Source organism: Haliotis rubra, unplaced genomic scaffold, assembly GCF_003918875.1.
Source record: "Haliotis rubra isolate DU_JTF1 unplaced genomic scaffold, ASM391887v1 Scf20, whole genome shotgun sequence".
In the NCBI taxonomy this organism is placed as follows: domain Eukaryota; kingdom Metazoa; phylum Mollusca; class Gastropoda; order Lepetellida; family Haliotidae; genus Haliotis; species Haliotis rubra.
Window position 1 is genome coordinate 316,857 of NW_025766003.1, and position 21,798 is coordinate 338,654.

Consider the following 21,798-nt stretch of genomic DNA (forward strand, 5'->3'; position numbering starts at 1 on the left):
CAATGTGTGAAGTCCATTTCTGGTGTCCCCCGCCGTGATATTGCTAAAAGCGACGTAAAACCATACTCACTCACTCACATATATTAACACTGAACTGAGACGCCGGCTCATACCGATGATGTTGATAAGGCAAGAGAAATGCAGGCAAAGGCTCGGGACACATCCGTAATTGATCGTAGCTCGTGGAATATTCTATATATTACTCATTGACATGTTATGGAGAAAAGGGAAGAAAACGCGTAAGACATGCCAAACCTTCAAATAAATGTCACTGAAGCCAGCTGATTGTTCAGATGACGTAATGTAACAAATAGACAGTTATGGAAGAATGGATGACGTCATATCGTATCTTTTTGTCAATTACGAGGCACTGTGGGGCCATATGGCTTGAACTGACCAATCAGCATTAATAAAAGCTAACATTTACATGTTTTTGTAACACTGACTGCCACGGTCGTGTGGTCAGGTCACCAAGACAACCATATTCGGTTGGTACACTTACGAAATTGATACAAAACAGTTATATTAACAACTCTAACAGTAAGAGAACCGTGCGCAGATCCGAGTTAGAACTGGTTTCCTGCGACCCATGCGTGTTGTAAGAGGCGATCGAATCGGTCGGTGTTTTCAATCATCTGAGATCTTCAGCACTCCGCCGCTGCCATATAAAGGAAATGGACACCCGATATTGACATTATGTATTAGGTTGTTACAATACCGCTCTTTAAGGTCGTGCCACTCTGTCTCGTGATTTTGTCCACGACTTTGTTATGTTAAATAATACATTGATACACGACATGGATAAAACGAATGAATGAATATTATATAAAGAGAGTTCGGGTGATCCTGGCACGGTCATGCTGGTAGGCTTATCATCAGTTCAGAGCCCTTGCCCCTTTTCATGCACCCAAACAAAGAATGGGACAACTTCCTGGTAAAGCGCTGCCTGATCGAACCCAAATGGAAATTTTCAGATACTGAATTTTTCCAACAATGCAGCCTTCCGCTTTACCCACAGAATCAGGAAGGCTGTGTACCTGGCAGTGCACCATGGAACTGGGATTTGTTGTATCTTCTTAATGCCTTGTTTTGTCGACCTGATGGTGCAATGCCTTCCATGAGATACTACGAGATCATATTTAGCCCCCCACTCCCAACCCCGCGCTGCAGTCAGAGCCCAACATGAAACATATAATGGCAGTTGATGTGTGGCTAGTGTTTCCAGACATCAACGTAATCGATTGTTTTCTTTCTGACAGTTCCATGAGTAAAACATGGCCGATATTACTGCGGTATACGTTTCAACAATTCTTATGTGTATCTGAATCACACCTTACAATACCGTGTTTAACATTTGTGTTCGTTTTTCCTCTTCTCTCTATCACAGACAGCTCTAATTAAGCGTACCGTTATTCTAAGGTCATATTGATTTTTGCACGCGAGCGCCGGTTTATTTGAGTGGGAGCGGAAATCAGCGAGGGGCAAGTCAGAACGAGGCTATAGCCTCGGGCAAGCAATATTTCACTAACGTCGCATCTTGACAGGACGAGGGCCATCTACTCCCATTGCATGTCTTGGCGAAATAACAGGTTGGTGGAGTCACAGGGGCCATTGCTATATTCTGTTCCTTTCTAGACAATATTTTCAGTCATTTTCAGTGAATGTGTTTGTCAGAATTTGGCATGATAGCTAGGAACTGGTAGCAAAAGTAATGAATTTCTTGTGCCTTTAGGTCGTGTCGTCTGCTTTTGGTTAGAGGGGAGGCGATAAGACGTGTGAAGTCATTGATGCGTGACTAGTGACACGTATGTGTTACGGTATGCTCTGTATATATGTTTCCTTACTTATCTTAAAATAACTGAAAATATTTAAACATACTACCATTAATGCCACAAACGCAACAATTGTGTTGTGTCTCGAAGTCTTGAACGACATATTTCTCACAGACATATGCCAATGTACTCCATGTTTTCATGTCCGATGTTTGTCGGTAGTCCTAAAACAATATACTGAGCACGTAACATACATGTGGTGGGATATTTATAATCAACGTATTGATCAGACCTCTTGGTGCCATGCGGTTAAAGTATATTAGTATGCCATACACATGTTTATGCAAAATGAATATGGCTCGTGTGGTTTTGTAAGGGGTACCTCTGTGAAAACATATGTTGGGACAGAACGATCGGATAGTATTGCATTGCTCGGTCTGGATATTCAGAGGAACGTCACAACATCCCCCATGCGTTACAAGGCTGCTCACATTCCACAACACCAGAAGCAAACCTGTCCGGGAAATGAAATATTGGATTAAATTAAATTAAATTTAAGGTCTTCACAGCGTTGTTTGCAGTTGCACAGCGCTGTTTGCAATTGGCGCCTCCCAACAAACCGACCCCGTTAGTTTAACGATAGAGTCAGGTCAAGGAACCAAGCGAAACCTCTGTGATGTTTACAATGTTATCGATTTTCCCGCTGCTGCAGATTATAGTAATCGCCTTGGCTATATTATTGATAGCAATGTAGAACCCTGGGCGACAATGTCCATCATTCAGGATATGCAGCTATGCACTAGGGGATCATGTCAGTGTGAACTGACAAATCCGACAGAAATATACATCGGAGTGTAGAGATGTGATTGACAAGCAGGTGCCCTGCAATCTACAACTGAAATGTGTACCACTATCAAATTATGAAACGCTTAAATTTGAAGTTGGAAAGGGTAATTGATGCTCACCTTTTCATAAGATAAGCAACATATAATCAGATATACTTGTTCTGTAGTATATATATGTGTATATACATACATACATACATACATACATACATACATACATACATACATACATACATACATACATACATACATACATACATACATACATACATACATACATATATATATATATATATATATATATTGAGTATTTAATTCACAACAGTGCAATATCTTTGTCTGTAAATACAGTATACATGTATATGTTTGATGTTAATGTTTAACGCCGCACTCAACAATACTTAGTATATATGACGACGTTATTAATTACATGTATGTTGATGTTTCTTTGTGCATGTAGGCATCATTGCATTGACAACCACTATGCATGACACTACGATAATGCATAGTCAGCAGTGATCAATTGTCAACGCTTTGTTAACTATCTACCACATACCTTTCTACATATGCCTACGTTTTAGCAACCAGACACTGATATCAGATATATCACCATAAACAAATCAAAACAATTTGATTGATGACATACAAACAATGCACCATGAACAATGATATGTCACATAACCGACACCTTGGGGGCATGACGTAACCCCTTTAAATTAACTTTATGGCGACACGTCCCTCTCGGGTCAAGGCTGGCTTTGTTTAATGAGTCTGTCGCATCTTTACCCCGGGGGAGCGTTACTTCCCTGTCCCCCTGGACACTGGCGAAGGAAGTGGCCACACACAGATCCCGTTGACAGACAGTTTAAGAGAGTGATCTAGAGTTGTGTACGTCAGATGACAGAGTGTTGTGGTGTACGGGAAGACAGGGACAAGTTTGTTATCATTGTCTCACGTTCAGGACTTGTAAGGATTTACTGCTGGTAAGAGTAAGTGGATATCAATAATGAATATTCTTATCGCCGATTATATATAACCTGTTAAAACATCTTTCCTGAGAGGAACGTCTGTAACCGAGTCCTCTGGTATTATTCACAATGTGAATTGTTTTTCTTCTTTAACTGTTCGCCTGGCATGTTATCAATTTGGTTGGCATTTTAGAAGTTGGTGATTAACAAGAAAGGTAAAATACTTTATAGATGACAACTTCTTTATTATATACTCATGGAAACGAAAAAGGGAAAACATGAAAGTACAATTGTTCCTTTATTTATTTCCAGTATTTCACCTTCAGTGCAATACATACCTTGTGAAAAGAATAAAGGAACACTTGTACTTGCAGGTGTTCCCTTATTCGTTTCCACGAGCATGTTATGATGCGACGTTTCGGACTAGATTCATATACAACGTCTATCTCACCTTTCTTGTTTGGCTAGCGTCTGTGAGACCGGTAGCTCACTATTCCAGTTATATGTGTGTAGTCCCATTCAGTTTTGTCGTTCTTTTATGGCTTATATTCCTGGTTGTCACATTCAGTTTATAGACAGTGAAACAGTTCATAGACAGTTATTCCGGCTGCTACATGGCCCATTGAAATTGTCTTCGATTAACAGTGAGTGGGGTTTTACGCCGCTTTTAGCAATATTCCAGCAATATCACGGCGGGGGACACCAGAAATGGGCTTCACACATTGTACCCATGTGGGGAATCGAACCCGGGCCTTCGGCGTGACGAGCGAACGTTTTATCCAATAGACTACCCCATTGCACTTTTGGATTAACAATGTGCTTTAGTAAATGATTATAAATATGGAGAAATGGACCTTTGTATATGCATAAAGGAAGGCATACTTCCAGGCTAAATGTATATGATATTGTACAATGATGAGAGCAGGATCAGATATTTCCTCAGCAATATCAACAATTACTATTGCGATGGATGTTCCTTTAAATTGTACATGCACTGGCTGCAGTCGCCACACATTAGCATTGTCAAGTTGGTTGGTTTGTTGTTTAACGCCACACTCAGCAATATTCCAGCTATATGGCGACTGTCTGTAAATAATCGAGTCTGGATCAGACAATCCAGAGATCAACAACAGGAAATCGATCTACTCAATTGGCATACGATGACATGTGTCAACAAGGTCAGCGAGCCCGAACATCCGATTCTATTAGTCGCCTCTTACGACAAGTTCGGGTTGCTGAAGATCTTCACGGGTTATCATTTAAGGATGATAACTTATAGCTACACTTACGTAATTTCTGTGGCCTTGGGCTTCAATATTAAATCAGATGTAATTGATCTCACTGTTGTGAATTTAAGGCATCGCGTAGGGGTCATGTACACAAGCAGTCACAGCCGATACCGATTCCAGCGAATAATAAAACAAGTTGATGTTCTTATGTCCTGGCTCATAATAATATGGAGATTTAAATTTTGAAAAGATTTACATGATGATATTTTTCCTCAGGTCACGATGAACCTCCGTGACGTAATACTCACCTTCACCTCCGTCCTCGTGGCCTTCAGTCGTGCTCACCAAGGTCACCACCATGCGGAAACACAAGCAGTCGAGGGGTTCCACGAAGCCGGAAAAAACGAACAGTAAGATGATTTTTATATTGAAATTAACACTCATTACTAAAAGATACACATTTTATGGAACTGGCGAGACGCCTATGTAAACCGATAAAACGAAAATGAAAATATTGTTCGTATCGAGAGCACAAACAATAGGTATTATTTCCAGATCTATGACTTCTCAAACATTATTGGGAAACATGGTTTAGTAGTACCGTTTGATAAAATGAGGACTCGGTCTAACCACTGTCACCTAGTTCCGGCATTGTGTCTGATGCATTTGGGTCTACATTACCATCTGAAGGGGAAATCTGAACATATCAAACTGTGGGGCGTGGGGGTAACCTAGTGGTTAAAGCGTTCGCTCGTCACGCCGAAGACTCGGGTTCGATTCCCAACATGGGCACAATGAGTGAAGCCCATTTCTGGTGTTCTCCGTCGTGATATTGCTAGAATATTGCTAAAAGCGACTTAAAACTAAACTCACTCACTTACACGAAACAAACTGTAAACGTGTTTTCCTGACGTCTGGTATGTAGACGTCCGATTAGACACAACCAGTGTCTTGGTGTTGTGTGGGTAGGTTATATTTATTTACTTAGTGTAAGTATGACTGGTCATGTGTCTTCATCTCCTCCACAGACACATCAAAGAACACATGCAGAACGAGATGAACACACAAAGGCAGATGTCACCACAGGAACTAGAGTTCCACTACTTCCGGTAAGTCGATCGGAGTCAAGAACGATGACGTCATGTTAGTGGGATATGAAGTATTGCACGTGGTGATCCCACAGATAATCGGAATGGTCGAGAACAACCTGACTTTTAACTACATATGTGCTGAAGGTATTGTTTGAAATCAACCATAATCGTATCACATGCTTCATTACCCTTATATTGTCACGATATGGCCGAGATATTGCCGATGTGACGTTAAATATTAATTCACTCACTCACTCATTACCCTTATAACAATCCGCCTCATTCAACTGTTATCTATCACAGTGTATGTACCTTACCCCTTTCACAACCTGCCTTACTATAACACATTGAACTAAATTATAACGATATCACATTCTTCCTTACCCTTATCACAATCCGCCCAATTTAACTATTATCTATAATAATCTACCTTACTCGTTCGCTCCTCACGTTGAAGACCCGGGTTCGTTTCTACACATGGGTACAATGTGTGAACCCATGCCTGGTGTCCCCCGCCGTGATATTGCTGGAATATTGCTAAAATCGGTTTAAAACCAAACTCATTCACTCACTCCCTGCATCATATTGCTCCTCTACATCACCCTAAGTCAAAACATTGATTACACGACGGTCTCGTTTCCTGTTGACTGGGTTCCGTCCTATTGCGCAACTTAGTACAATAACCAGTCCAGAATTTTGAGACCAATTCATTTAACTGGATACATAAATATTAATCAGTATTATTTGATACATCTAAGCACTTGTATATTGCATCACTACGCTCCTTATAATCCTGCAAACATGTCGTGCAGCATGCTCTGTCATACAGCGAGCACTGACAAATAGAAGCCTGGAAATCGTGGAAATCTCAAAACGAGGCTCTGCCGCTAGAAAAGTTTGGCGGTCTGGTACGGAGTTGATATTATATCAATCACAATGTGCGGTACAGAACTACACTGAATAAGCGCAAAAAACACATAACAGGTGTAACCAGTCAGCCAGATGCATTGTGAATCATGTTACGACCTCATCAAACTGGGGCAATCTGTGACGTCTTAGTTAAGGTCATGCTGCCTACACCTCGCCATAAAATGTAGAAATACGATGTTATTAAAGTCTAAAATTAAAATTCATTTGTAAATACCATTTTCTTATTAAACAAGGAATTGGAATTCAGTGTAACCATAGTTGTTTGTGATGTCTATTTTCACTTTCACACGAAAACATTGGGATCGGCTGAAAAGTAGGTCATTGTCTGAATAGGTTAATGAGACTCATGTTTCGGTTTGCTACTTTACCCCACAGCCTCCACGACACCAACAACGACACGATGCTTGACGGTCTGGAGATCCTGCAGGCTCTGTCGCACATGCTGCCGCCCAACAACCTCCAGCCTCACGAAGTCCAGGGCAAGACCGAGGAGCAGATAGAGACCATGAAACAAGACAGACACAAGCTCATGTTCAAGAACTATGTTGGTAGGTTCTTCTGACCTTGTCTCGACGAAATACTTTGTGTACAAGCAAGCAAACGACACTGCATATGATACGACACCGTATGCAGCCAGTATATGATAAATTCCTCATATAACATTATAAACCACTGCGCTCAAATTACTTCTGGTAATTATGTGTCATCGTCTCGTAACCCTAACTAGATTGGACCTATGATTTCAATTTTACATAATATTCTGTTCGAAAATAGAATGCAGTTTTCACTGGAAATATTTTTCTTCTTAAAAATTGATTATTCTACCAAACATGTTTTCATTCCGTAATGAACCAGAACATTATCTAAACATTTTTGTCCTGTAGTGAGCAATAGGCGATCGGTATTTTATTTATTTGTACCGGTATCTACTAAGAGATGGTCAGTCTCTATATTTGCGGTTTGAAACCTTGGCAAATCCGTAGCTGTCCACGTGACTGTATCACTGACGTACTTGGTTTGGTGGAGCTAAAATTTAATGTGGAAGTTATATAGACAGTTGTATTTAATCAGTTTTTATGTTGTTTCAGAAATCATTGATAAAGTGCTCCGTGATGATGACAGAGATGGGAATGGTTACCTTAGTTACCCAGAATATGTCCTCGCTAGGAGAAGGGATGAGCATCGCATGCGTCAACAACACGAAGAGATGATGAAGCAAGGTGCGCAAATGCAAGGATATCCAGGAGGACATCCTCCCCAAGGATACCAGCAACCTCCTCCACAAGGGTACCACCAACAACCCCCACAAGGGTACCAGCAACCTCCTCCACAGGGATACCAACATCCTCCTCCACAAGGGTACCAGCAACCTCCACCACAAGGGTACCAACAACCACCTCCACAGGGATACCAGCAACCTCCACCACAAGGGCACCAACACCCTCCCCAGGGATATCAACAGCCTCCACAGCACGTACACCAACCTCCACAACACGTACACCAACCTCCACAGCACGTACAGCAACCTCCACAACATGTACAACAACCTTCCCAAGCCCCTAAATAAAGATTCATGTGAACCTATGAACATATGTATTGATGGCCGGATGCGGTAGTGGTGCCCAATACATCTCATGTGATGGGGTTGTGGATGTCATTTGAAAGTCAAATGAATTGTGAGCATTGGTATGATAGAACTATCCATTGATGGAATGAATTGAAGAAGTCATGAGCTGGGGATGTTCAGTGGTGTGCTTGGATTTTATATCAAACATTGAGACAGTTTCAAATTATTTTGTTGGCTATGACGTGAACGATCTACACCACATGCATGTGCTCCAGTGTCACAGAATTCATGTGTAGTGCAATATTGTCAACGGTTTTGTTTCATTTGTTTTTGTGAGTGAACGGGAATGGTGAGAGATCGCAAGAAATGTAATATTGCATTAAGTTCATGCTGCTTAACGTTGTCACCATGGCAACGATCAACTTCTTTGAGTGGCATTTTAAGAGTTGGAAAGTACAATATTGACAAACTTTATGGACGACAACTTCTTTAATGTCGTGAGTGCTTGACAACGAGACAAGAATCTGTAGCGGAACGTCGCACCCACGGTTTTAAAGACGTTGTTATCCATAAAGTGTGTCGATATTGTGATGATCAACTTTAAAATTCATCTGATTCTACAGTAGCTCATATCTGGACCAACCAGAAATGTATTTTTAACACATTGCCAAACGGAATATACTAATGGCTACCCATTGTGTTCAGCGCTGGCCTTCCGATGACCTAATATGTTTTGCTTTACAGGTCTAATGTCTAATACTTATGTTCTCATTGCTGATCATATGCCGAAAGAATAACTATGATGAACTTGTGCCTTTAAAATATGTTAATTGAAGAACAGATCCAGGAAGAGTATCCGTCATGTTTACATACCCATTGAAGAATGTCTTTTTATTACCAATTATTGGTTGAACGTCTTGGGACGATTTTAGAATTCATGTCGTCACCTCATTCTCTAAATACATGCATCCCGACAAAATGTAATACAACAGCCTTTAGGTGCTCAATAAAATATTGAACTTGAAAATATGTACATTTATAATGCACAAAATATATATGAATAAAAATCACGTATATTATAATCCAGATGTTGTTATTGTTGGATGCGATGATCGTCTTATCGGTGTGGGAGTGTGTATATACTGTTTCAGCTTGTTTCGTGGACAACTTAGTTTACATGATGATAAAATCACAGCGTCACAGCATCTTTTGTAGATAAAATATGTTCCGATCGCGAGTACACTATGAATATAATTAAAATCAGAGCTTTTACTCCAGTACGTAATGATGTGAGGACACCTAACCGGATATCATGAGGTCACGTTTCTAATCAGCCCAACTGCCTCGCAGTTTTCAAATAACCTGTACTAGTCATCGAGGCATTCAGAAAAGCATATCTGGTTTCTGTACATCGAAAACGGACTGAAAATACCTTTCCCAAATTTACACAAAGGTCGTTGTTGCGGACTTTTTTATACACCCCGTGTTTGCTGAGTTTCTAGGTGTCTACAAAAATCAAAGTTAGTGTATTATGAAGGAATATTTTGTAACTGGTGAGCTCAGTCGAGGCGTGGCTTGAAAACTTATAAAGGCGGCGTAAAATCTAACTCACAAACACATATGTTATAGTGAGTGAGTGAGTGAGTTTAGTTTTACACCGCACTCAGCAATATTCCAGCTATATGGCGGCGGTCTGTAAATAATCGAGTCTGGTCCAGACAATCCAGTGATCATGAGCATGAGCATCGATCTGCGCAATTTGGATACGACATGTGTCAACCAAGTCAGCGAGCCTGATCACCCACCCGATCCCGTTAGTCGCCTTTTACGACAAGCATGGGTTAGTGAAGATCAATATTCTAACCCGGATCTTCACAGGTCTGATATGCTATAACGCTTCGAAGAATAATATACCGTAAGATACATTTGAACAATGAAACTCTCTCTCCTCTCTCTCTCTCTCGGTGCACGATGTATAGTTTTAATTTAATTTATCTATAACAAATCTATTTCATGAATAGTTTGTACATGAACCGGATTGGTCAACAAGCTATAAATACTTTATATGAATACCGCTTAGGAAAGCAAGCATACAATTGAACTTCCAGAGTTGCTAACCTTGGGCGAGTCAGAAACCTATGACACCCGTGTTTTCTAATCCCAGTTCGCTTAGATTAGTTACGTGGACTGAGTCCAGATTCTCGTGTTTTAACGAAGTGGTAAACGTCACTGGAATTACCTCGCCAAGTGGCACGTACATGTCGTGATAAAACTCAAGTAGTGTTGTAAACGTTGTTAAACAATACTCATTCACTCGCCATGCATGTAGAACTCAAGTCTCATAAGTGGGATTTCACTGGATAAAAATCAATTTTGAATACCCTGTACTCTAAGGCTGTACATGAATGCTTGTCGGAATAAGAATGAAGTCTTTCATTGTATCTGATATATATCGATATGATACAACAGAGACTCGGTTTAGTGATGCTATCTTTTATTCACAAAACCGCCAGAAACATTACAATAAGGCTCGACTTTCAGAAGTCTTTTTGGTCCGATGTAGGACAGCTAAGATTACTCTGTCTCACTGTTCTGATGAAACTGTCTTGTTGATGTTATGTTGCTAGGAAACCGCACACCTGCCCTCCGGTTACAAAACGAAGTTAATACACATTTTCTGCTTGCCGTCCCTGTTTTCCGTTGATGGATGTAATTGGTGTCGTGAACATACAGATATGTAGGTTTACCATATCTAAGTCACGATCATCATTAACGGGCATCACACAATGCTCTTACCGCTAATCATCAACAGGAAGCATGACTAAGGGCACCACCTGTATACCGCATGCATCTTGTGAGGCGCAGCAGTCCTTTTTGTAAGGTGGCGTTCCTTTTCGCTGACCGGTGTTCCGAACCTCGATGAACACATGTTCAAACAACGGTAGGCGTCATTACCGTACCCATGGCGTGGGGTTCACCAGTCCTCAAACATCACTTCGGACTTTCCTCCCAGTTGTTATAAAAGTGAAATAATGTTCAAATCGGTTTTAAATGGAACTCACGTTTTCTACTCCTTCTCGAGGCACCCGTCATATTCTTCTCTTCAACAATGGTACATCCAGCGTTTTTCTTCTCCGTTGCTGTGAGTATCCGTTTCCATCTCGAGTCCTTCATCCGAGGTCCTCTTCTTCCTGAGTACACGGTACCAGGATGACTTGTTGGATGCATATTGTGAGGGCAAAATCTGCAATCAACCCTTTTTCGACACAAATTTCCTCTTCATTTTTCCAAGCAGAGATGCGATATCCACTTTCCTCGTCTTCCCCTGCACTTTGGAGTCAGCAGCACGACTTGCATCAGACAATGTGTTCTTCAGCTGAGTCATCAGGCGTTCCTTTCTCCGATCTTCCTCCTCTTCCTCGGCTTGAAGTTTCAAGCTGATGCGCTTCTGTATATCACCAGAGGCAGCTGAACATTGAGATCTTGGCGCTACCAGCCCCATCAGGGCGCTGAGCTCCAGGTGGAGCTCCTCAACGGGGCTGGAACTACGACTTGGATAATCATCACAGGTGCTATCGTTGTCAAAGGAGTATTCAACCAGCTTGTGAGGGCCATTGTAGCAAACGTCGGATGAAGAAGATTGGGGCCTCATTTTTTACCTGTGTTTCTTGTATGTATCCGTGGTTAAGATCCAGAGTGAGTTAAACTGTGAAGGACTGGTATGGGGACTCGGCGTATATATCGAGCTCGAGTAATCCGTTATCCAACCACCTATCACGTCACAAGCGCTTGCCGTCGGCGCTTCTCAGCTCCGGCCTTGTTCTTGTGTTTGTGTGTGTGCTTGGCTTTCAACAATCTTAACGACTGTTTGTTTAAACAATGGCTTGGCTTAACTGGGGACTATATTTGAACGCTTCATTAACCCACTGTTGTGACTTGGGAATGTTTGCTTTAATGTGGGGGTTAATTAGGTTAAAACAGTATCGTACGCTTAAAGGGTTAATTAAATGGAGTAAGTCCCTGAGTAAACATTAAAGCAGTCAGCATTTGTCTTGAGAGAAGATTATCATTAATGAGGGTGGAGTATTGATCTTTACCGTCAATAGATTTCTAACTAAATTCAACAGGCACAAGGGTATTAGTTGAAGTGTGCGTGGAAGCATTCTCTTATGTGTGATGCTTTTGGTTCGCGTTCATAATAATAGAAAGAACAAGTCGTGTTTCTTTTAACTCTGAAGTGGCATGTCCACGAGGATGTGCTATATTTATCAGTTTGTTCTTTTCGTGGAAGGAATATAGACTTTACTAAGTTATTTTGTATCTATCGTGACTCCTTTTGTAACAGCATCAAGTCTTTCCGTTAATTAGTACAACCAAATTCTGTGCCAAGCACAACAAATGATAACGTTCGAAGTAGGATTTATAACTTCTTTGGCATTTTTAGAAGTTCGAGAGTCAGATAATGACAAACTTTATGGATCAGTAACTGCTTTATTCAGGATTTATAGGATTCAGTTAAAACTGCTGTGGTTTTTTAAAAGTTTCTCAGGTGTTCTCATCACTGCTTAATGATTGAAATGGGCGAAAACTGCATGTGTTAAAGAGAGAGGAACGCCTATGTCCGCTATATATTGTTCCAGCTGCAGAAACAGAATTACATTTTGCTCTACAGTGCCCATTATATAACGAATTAAGACAATCATAATTACCAAGATACCATTGGCAATTTCCATCAGAACATAAGCTTTATTTACTTTTAGCATCACATAATGTATATATCATTGAATGTCTAGGGGAAAATGTATTCCTTGCAGTGAAAAAACGTAAATCGTTTCTGTCACCAACTCAGCCATGATTATTATTGTACCACGCACCTGCCGACTGTGTGGCGCTCCATCAACATTTGTATATATTGTATGCACTGGATAATGGGCCTGTGGCCCCTCTACTGCAATAAAGTCATTCATTCATTCATTCAGGTTTATAGTTTTAATTGTGGACGGTTTGAAACAATGTATAAGTGAATGTGAGCAAACGTATTTTAGTTGGTTTACCAGCTGCATGTAACTCTAATCAGATACTGTAAACAGGGTGAATATAGTGCTAACTAAATCTATGACCAGCACATCCAGGCAACAAAGGGAGGTAACCATACACACAGCTCAACTTATCATCATCATGGGTCTTGGGGAGATGTAGTGGACTATGCGGTACATCGACACATGCATATAGACATTCGACACACATATTCATCACATGAATAACGCATGTTCAATAACACACGCAAAAAAATCTATTTAAAAAATATAGGGGCTATTTGACACATGCATACAGATTATTGGGTCCATGCATATAGACTATTCAACACACATAGATAGCCGTTTGGACACATTAGAAACCATGACATCATGTAATTATCGAAACGACTTCCATATTATATAAGTTATACAACACATAATTTATTGCTAGTCGACACACGCACGCAAGTACGCACGCACACACACATATAGACTACTCACTAACTTATGACTACTTAGACTTAGAGAATAGTTGTATTTGATGTAATCTCTATATATTTATATATATTTAAACATATATTTATGCAATAGTCAATATCGATGACGTCAAATCCTCCATTTCATGTTGTATTATACGTTGCATGGGAGCGTTGTTAACATAAGCAGTAAAGCTTGTTCACCAATCCCAATTCACTTTCATGAATAAATATATGTTTAAACCATATAGACTACATGTATTTAGTCTACTTAGAATATCCATGTATGTTTGTCACATTACATAAATCGTGTGGTATATATAAGAGAATAAACGACACATTTATACCGTACAGGATTACATGAATCTTTAGATTTTACATTTAAGAGAAAGGTGACAGTAATCTTTAGCAAAAATAATTTTAAATCAATCTGTATGTTTTAATGGGTCTTAACATTTGATTCATTTACTTGTAAACGGACCATGCTTTGTGTAAAACGTCTTCCAAGTGTTACAGCACCAAGCACAAATACACATAAATTTGTCCTTCAGGCAAAGCTTATCCCTGCCCACACCTGTGCCTAACTGTACACGATATATACACAATGTCACTCAAAACACCCATGATGTAATCTATCAAACAATCACAAAGAGTTATAAATTACAAACATAAACACTTTTGTACTTTGCATTAAAATCATTTTCCCATGCCCATTGACAGATTTGATGTAAATTTCATAAACATGTTTATTGAAAAGTCGCATATGTTTAACGTAAGTGTATATTTAACATCCAGCAGAAACCTTGCTTAAAGGACACCTACATTTGCTGCTTATGCACATCAGAAAAAAAACATGATAACAATAAAATCAAGAAACGTTTCGATTGGATAATATGATTCAGGATATAAATCGGGATTTACATACATTGTACATATACTCTATGTACCGAGTGAGAAGTCCAGCAATATCACGGCGGGGAAACCTGAAATGGACTTCACACATTGTGCCAATGTGGGGATTCGAACCCGGATCTTCGGTGTGACGAGCGAACGGAGCTCACCGACGCCTTTAAAACATACATTTTACAATAACACCCATATTCTTTATAATAGCAGGATGTTTTTGCATCATATCAATTAGTAACCCAAATTAAATATGAAATTGGGAGGTCAGGATGTTGTCAAGTCATATCAAAGATCGGCATTGAACTGACATTCTAGGAGAATTCGTATTTCAGATTTTCCCCGCAAGGAAACGTCTAACGTCTCAACAATCAGAAAACAATGTGATGATGAAGTTATCTCCAAACAAACACCTGCAGTTTTGCGAGCCTAACCTGGGGTTATCTCCCAATTCACAGACACCCATTTGACAGACAGTCAGTTGACAGACACTGAACTAGAAGGTTAATTAGGGTAACACCTATGGGTATAATGGAACAGTCCACTGTCTTGTGAGTAGAGTAGGGTGAGCCTGAAACAGGTTCGTTACTGAGAAGTTTGATTGTGTGTAAATAGAACTGAAATGATTGAAACATATTATATTCATTCAAGAAAAGGGTTAAGTTATCCAACTTTGAAAAGCCCTCTCCCAATAATAGGATATGTACAACAGAATTTAAGTGAGAAATCGTTTTGTTTGAGAGAAATAGATATATGTACATATTTGAAAACATTCTGATTTTCAGTAATTGAGAGACCTGCATGGCCATGTAAGATAAGATTAATATCAATCAGTGATGTAATTTTTAACAATACTTTCTAAAGATTGTAACAGTTTGTGTCTTTGAATAGTATTCAATGGACATTCAATGAAGTAATGAAAACATTCTCACATCCGTGGCCACATTGACATGATGCGTAATTTTATTTATATTTATTCTACATAAATCATAATTAAGTGTACTCACCATATATCTTATATCATATGAATAGAATTTAGGTGCACATTTTTCTTTCACATGGATATAAGATTTAAATGATGCAACAGAGTCGCAATTTCCAATAGCTAAGGGAATATTATTCCACATTTTAACTGCTGATGGAATAAAAGATGATGTTGAGTACCTCAGTCTTGTACATGGTTTCGCTAAAATTATTCCAGTTTTTTAACTCATAACTTGCCCGGTTGCCTACTACAGGTGGGAGTAAATCCTGATGAAAAACTGGTGTTGTTCTATTCAGTAGGAACTTAATTTCTGAAATCTTCAATCATTTTAGATGTCTTTTGACAAAGTTTTCAATATGATGCCGCTGTCTCTCGTTAGACGAGAATGTTAAACCCAAATGTTTATGAAAAGCAACCGTTTTTATAATGCAGCAATCAAAATTAAAATTAATGTCTTTTCGGTCATCTTTCAAAGTAAATATTATAGCTCCAGGTATTTTTTTCTTGTGTTTTTATTTGGACTATTCCATTATATTGAGTAGGTAACAGGCAGTAGCTAACCTGTGCATTGAAGCGTAAATGTTGTTGTTTTAAGGGGTCTGTGAACTGCCTGTCTGCGTAATGGGAGGACACCTAACCTGGCGTTGCCGATTGTAATGCAAGGGCGATAACTCTGTGTGTTTACGTCGTCTGCTAGCTAACAAGATGTCCCTGAGACAGTTGGGTGATCATTCTGATGAAGACATTTGTCGAACCGTCTGTCCGTCGAAAGACGAACGCTACACGCATGGACAACCTGGACACCGATGGACATTTAATAGTGTACAATTTGCATGACAGTATTTATCCCGTGTTCCAAATTACGGGGATTACAGGAAGTATGGTTTTACTTCATTAATGAATATCACGGAGGTGGTCACCTGACATTGACGTCACAGATTGTACCTATATATCGGGAATCGAACCAGGGTCATCGGCGTGACAAGCGAACGCGAACTTTTGTCAGGTAGAGTTCCATCCGGGATACGAACCCTCAGAAAGTGTAATCCCAAATATGACATGTTACATTTTACCACTTTAATGGCATTGTGTATTCGTAGCTTTCGGCGGTGGGAATTTACACTTTACATTACTTCGAATATTTTACTTGTCCTGATTATTCCAACATCAGATATCACATGTATTTTTATGTATATGGATATAATTTAAATTCCGTCTTAAATGGAAATCCAAACAAAAGTAAACTTATAAATCCGTTTATACTAAAATCTCTCTATGCTTTTATAATAAATTCGCATAGGTTTGATAAATGATTAATGATGTTCAATACGCAGGCTGCTTAATCTCCTGTCATACTGTATATTATTTAATATTTGTTGTATTCATATCTTAATGTAATGGAGAGGTATTCAAATAAGCCATTACGGCTTGTTTACCAGTCCTTGTTCAATTTGTTTTGACTAAAATATGTTTACACTAATTTACACTTGTCAGAGGGATACACAAAGTTCGTGACCAAGACTACCAGTTGTCCCGGTTGTAGCCCATTGGTCAATCATACGCCCATTTCTCATACTACCACAAGCCATACGGAACGGACCGGACCGGAATGGACTGAAACAACAAGGATTATGCTTCCTACGATACAATAGACTCGTCCGCTTTTCTTGCTCGAGATACAAGGTGATAGTCAATACCGATTGTTTTGAATATGTTCTGAGAAAGGCGGGGTAAGAATATAATTCCATTTCCGATTCGAATTAAACTATTATGCAGATAATTCAATTATTTTTACGTCTACTCTGCATACCGACTGTTTTGAAAACGTTCTTAGAAAAGCGGGGCTGGCAAGAATATAATTCCATTTCCGATTCGAATTAAACTATTATGCAGATTAAAGAAAATTCTCTATTTTTTTAAAACTTTGTATGATTTTAAAATGTTGTAGATTGTTTAAGAAAAACTACACATAAATTGACCGAAGATGGAAGAATCGTCAAGTATTCGTCATTATGGAAGCGTTAAATAGAAGTAGAGTACGTGACATCAAGGCGAGGCACACAACAAGTTTTGTTTCAAGGTCACAAACACAACAAGAACTCAACAAAGGAACACTGTTTTAGGTAGAATGTAGTGGCTTGTGTCTCACAGGCCAGATGTTATATTAAGGGTCTTAAGGTACAACATGTTAAACACAAATTATAACACTCTTTCTTCTCGGTAACCATTTGTAAACGCAGTTTGTAGTCATGTAATTAAATATATATACCACACTCCATTGTTGCTTACAAACCTGTGATATTTTATTTACTACTATCTGTTTTAGATATAATATAGTGCCTTGTGTCTCATAGGCCATATGGCCGGATGTTATATTTTATTGAATGTTTTAAAGTTTATGTATGTTTTATATATAACATGTAACACAAATATATTTTCTTCTTCTTCTTCTTCTTCTTCTTCTTCTTCTTCTTCTTCTTCTTCTTCTTCTTCTCTGTATTCACTTGTTGTGCGTCGTGAAGGGCTGCAGAGGCAGAGTGACAGCCACTGGCAACTACGCCAGCAACAACACTGCACACAACCACGGACCTCAGGATTAAGGCGCAGTGAACTTCATCAATAGCGTCAGGAAGCGAGCAAAAGAGGAGAGTACTCCTGTACCGACCCTGTCAAGAGTATGTGACCAAAGTATTGAAGAAATGTTCTATACATGTGACAGAAGTACTGAAGAAATGTTTTATTATTTATACTTGTTATAAGAATAAATAAACTCTTGCTAAATTCTTTTTGTTTCGTTTCATGTGGGTCATAGGGGTCATCTGGCCGCGTCATGCCAGCATATGGTACTTGTTGTTACTTCGCCTGGCGCTCGGCGTTACCCTGTCCTTCTCATCGGCAGGAGGTTGCGCTGAGGCTACGGGTCTGACGGTCCGTTCTCCAGACCATCAACATATCATTCATGTACCGGCACACATTCATACACGGATTAACTCAACACAGGTTCTATAAATCGCAAAAACCGTGGAGGTCCGGGTTAGAATTGATCTTCATTTACCCATGCTTGTTGTAAGAGGCAACTAACGGGATCGGGTGGTCAGACCCGCTGACTCCCAGTCGCGGAGATCGATTTGCTCATCGATGCTGTTGATCACTGGATTGTCTGGTCTAGACTCATTTTCTTTTAAATTGTGCTTTTTACCATGATCTTAAAAGTAACTTTATAGACGAATTTAGTTTTAGCCCAGATGATAGTGATCATCTGAAATTTATTATGATAATGAATACTACTGGAATCAAGGTTCTTAAACTTTTAGCTGATGCTATTAACGATATGTTCCGTAGAAGGCAGTTACATTCTTAATATATTTTACCAATGTACTGTTTTCTGTATGTCATGAATACAATCGTCCAGATTGTATATTGTACATTTTTTAGTTAAATTATTTTAGTAGTGTCTCGTAAGCCAATGTTATGGCTGGGTGATATGTTTTATCTAGATATATGAAATATTGTTTTACCTGTAACATATCACGTGACACTTTAATAAAATATTTCTGTCTGTCTGTCTGTCCCGATTATTTACAGATCGCCGCCATATAGCTTGAACATTGCCGAGTGCAGCCTAAAACTAAACTCACTCACTCTATACTCGCATAACGTCCCTGTGCCTGAATCCCTCTCTTCAATAAAAAGTGACTTGAACCGGACAAGGCAGGACAGACTCGTCCCGGGGTAAGGAACGAGAATGACCGAGGTTCGACTGGATCCAATGATTTTCACTGAAGTTGGTGCCATCGTTTTAAAGTCTTCCAACCTGACCCGCCTTTGTCACATGTCCCAATGTTTTCAGTCGTTAGAAACCATATCAAAACATGACCTCATGTTTGTGCCATGATGGAACAATACCGGCATCTACTGGCCGTTATTGATTCCTTTGCGTTTGTCTTCCTGTTTTGAAGTGTTCTGACCCTTATGATTATAAGGGGCGGAGGGGTAGCCTAGAGGTTAAAGCCTCGTCACGCCTAAGTCCCGGGTTCGATTCCCCACATGGGCACTTTGTGTGAAGCCCATTTCTGGTGGCCCCGTTGTGATATTACTGGAATATTGCTAAAAGCAGCGCAAAACTAAACTCACTCACTGTCTGCTTGATCTATTCACCGTCTGTTTCAGACTGCGGTCGACTTCTGTCAGACCCCTGCTTAATGTATTTATTTTTACAGAAACAAAATGCTCATTGGCTCAAGAGATGGGTTTGTGTGGATGTGTCTGTGTGGCAAGAAAAGATTTCTTTATGACGCAATTCCTTCTCTGTGAGGCTAAGAACGTATGAACCATCCCTCGTATGAGGACATCTATGTTCAGTTGTGCGTAGTGACGGTCACGATATGGCTGATATACTGCTGGCGTGACGTCACTTCCGTCACTTCATGTTCCAGATCAATTACAGCTGGGACCGCCTCCGTGGTGTAGTGGTTAGAGCGTCCGCCCGGAGAGCGGAAGGTCGCGGGTTTGATCCCCGACCGCGTCATATCAAAAGACGTTAAAATATGGTACTTGTTGGTCCCTGTCTGGCGCTCGGCATTAATGGGTACAACAAGGACTGGTCGGCTCGGAGTCAGTATAATGTGTCTGAGTGGGTTATTCATGCTTCACTGCGGCATGGTATCTCAGTGGGCTAGCCCTATAAAACCAGCTTCAGTCTGGGCTAGTACAAGCAGCCGCACATACACATACATACGCATGCACGTCGTCATATGAGCGAAATATTCTCAAGCACGACATTAAACCCAATTTCACCTCACCTCACCTCAATTACAGCTGTAACCAATAAAACAAGATTTAGGACAACGCGTTTGCAATATACCACGGACAATTAAAACTCTGCAGATGTCGTTGTTGTAGGCAGGCATTATGAAGTTCTAATACAAATTAATTGATAAAATGATGTACGTTCTGTTTAATTAACAAACCCTAAAATGTTTATTGAGTAAATGAATGGTTTACACTTTCGTGTATATTATGGACTTGTGCGTTCGTCCTAAAAACATGACCACGTGTTTTTAGAACGGTATTTTTGGTACTGATTGGCCGTTGATTATAGATCAACATTAATCCTGGGCAATAAGCACATATTTAAAGAGCTCGGAGTATATTTTTTTAAGTCACAGTGGTTGGTCCCCGAAAATAATACTATTCGTGCTGCTGGCATAAAAAATCGAAGCATGAAAAGAAACAATGAGTTCAACTCACACAGTCAAACGGCAGTGAACCGAATCAGAGAAAATCCTGCCTAAACGAGATAAACTGGTTATTCCTTTCAATTACTACAGCGATCAAAAGCCATTGGGGGAAGGTGGGAGTCTATTAACGTTACCTTCCTTGGTATAAAGCAGCACTACAAAAATATTTACCATGGGACTTAGCCCACTGATGTACCAACCTTGAGCAATAATCAGAAAAATAAATACAGCTCATGTTCTTCTGTTAAGAAGCGCCGGCATTGCATGATCAGGCTTAGCTTTAAGCCCGGGGCTGAAAGGGGATTATAACCACAGATCAATTCCCCGAGCCTGTATTCCCACTAATTCCCCTAGCAAGTATTGCCACTCTGCAGAAGCTCAACTGTAACTGTTGAGTGTGATACAAGATTACAAGATTATACATAACTAATGATAATGAATTTGACTTCCTCACAGACTAGGACTAATAAACAAGACACTGTCTGATAACACATAGCATGATAATGTGAATTGTACAATGCATATGCCATGCAATTCGCCGTTACTTCTATGGATACAAGATATTTATGAGTGTTTTGAAACTTGGAGAAAAAACAACAGGAAATGATTTTGTAATATAATACCATCCAAAAAAAGTAGGGGATATTGGATTTACAAGATTGCTAAAATGCAAATGATGAAGCCAAAGAAGAAACAGATGATGAAGAGAAATTAAGGGAAAATGTGACAATGTATTCCATTCCTTTGGAAATGTTTCATCTGTATGGATATATA

At 39.7% G+C, this 21,798-nt stretch overlaps 1 protein-coding gene across 1 annotated transcript; it reads left to right on the forward strand.

Moving 5' to 3' along the window:
- The first annotated feature begins 1,491 nt into the window (after positions 1-1,491).
- Positions 1,492-9,484, forward strand: LOC124275556 (putative cyclin-dependent serine/threonine-protein kinase DDB_G0272797/DDB_G0274007). Its single transcript, XM_046711133.1, has 5 exons — positions 1,492-1,589; positions 5,091-5,224; positions 5,843-5,923; positions 7,211-7,383; positions 7,924-9,484. Exons 2-5 carry the CDS (start codon positions 5,097-5,099, stop codon positions 8,400-8,402), a joined length of 861 nt encoding a protein of 286 aa, XP_046567089.1. The 5' UTR covers positions 1,492-1,589; positions 5,091-5,096; the 3' UTR covers positions 8,403-9,484.
- Positions 9,485-21,798: the final 12,314 nt, after the last annotated feature.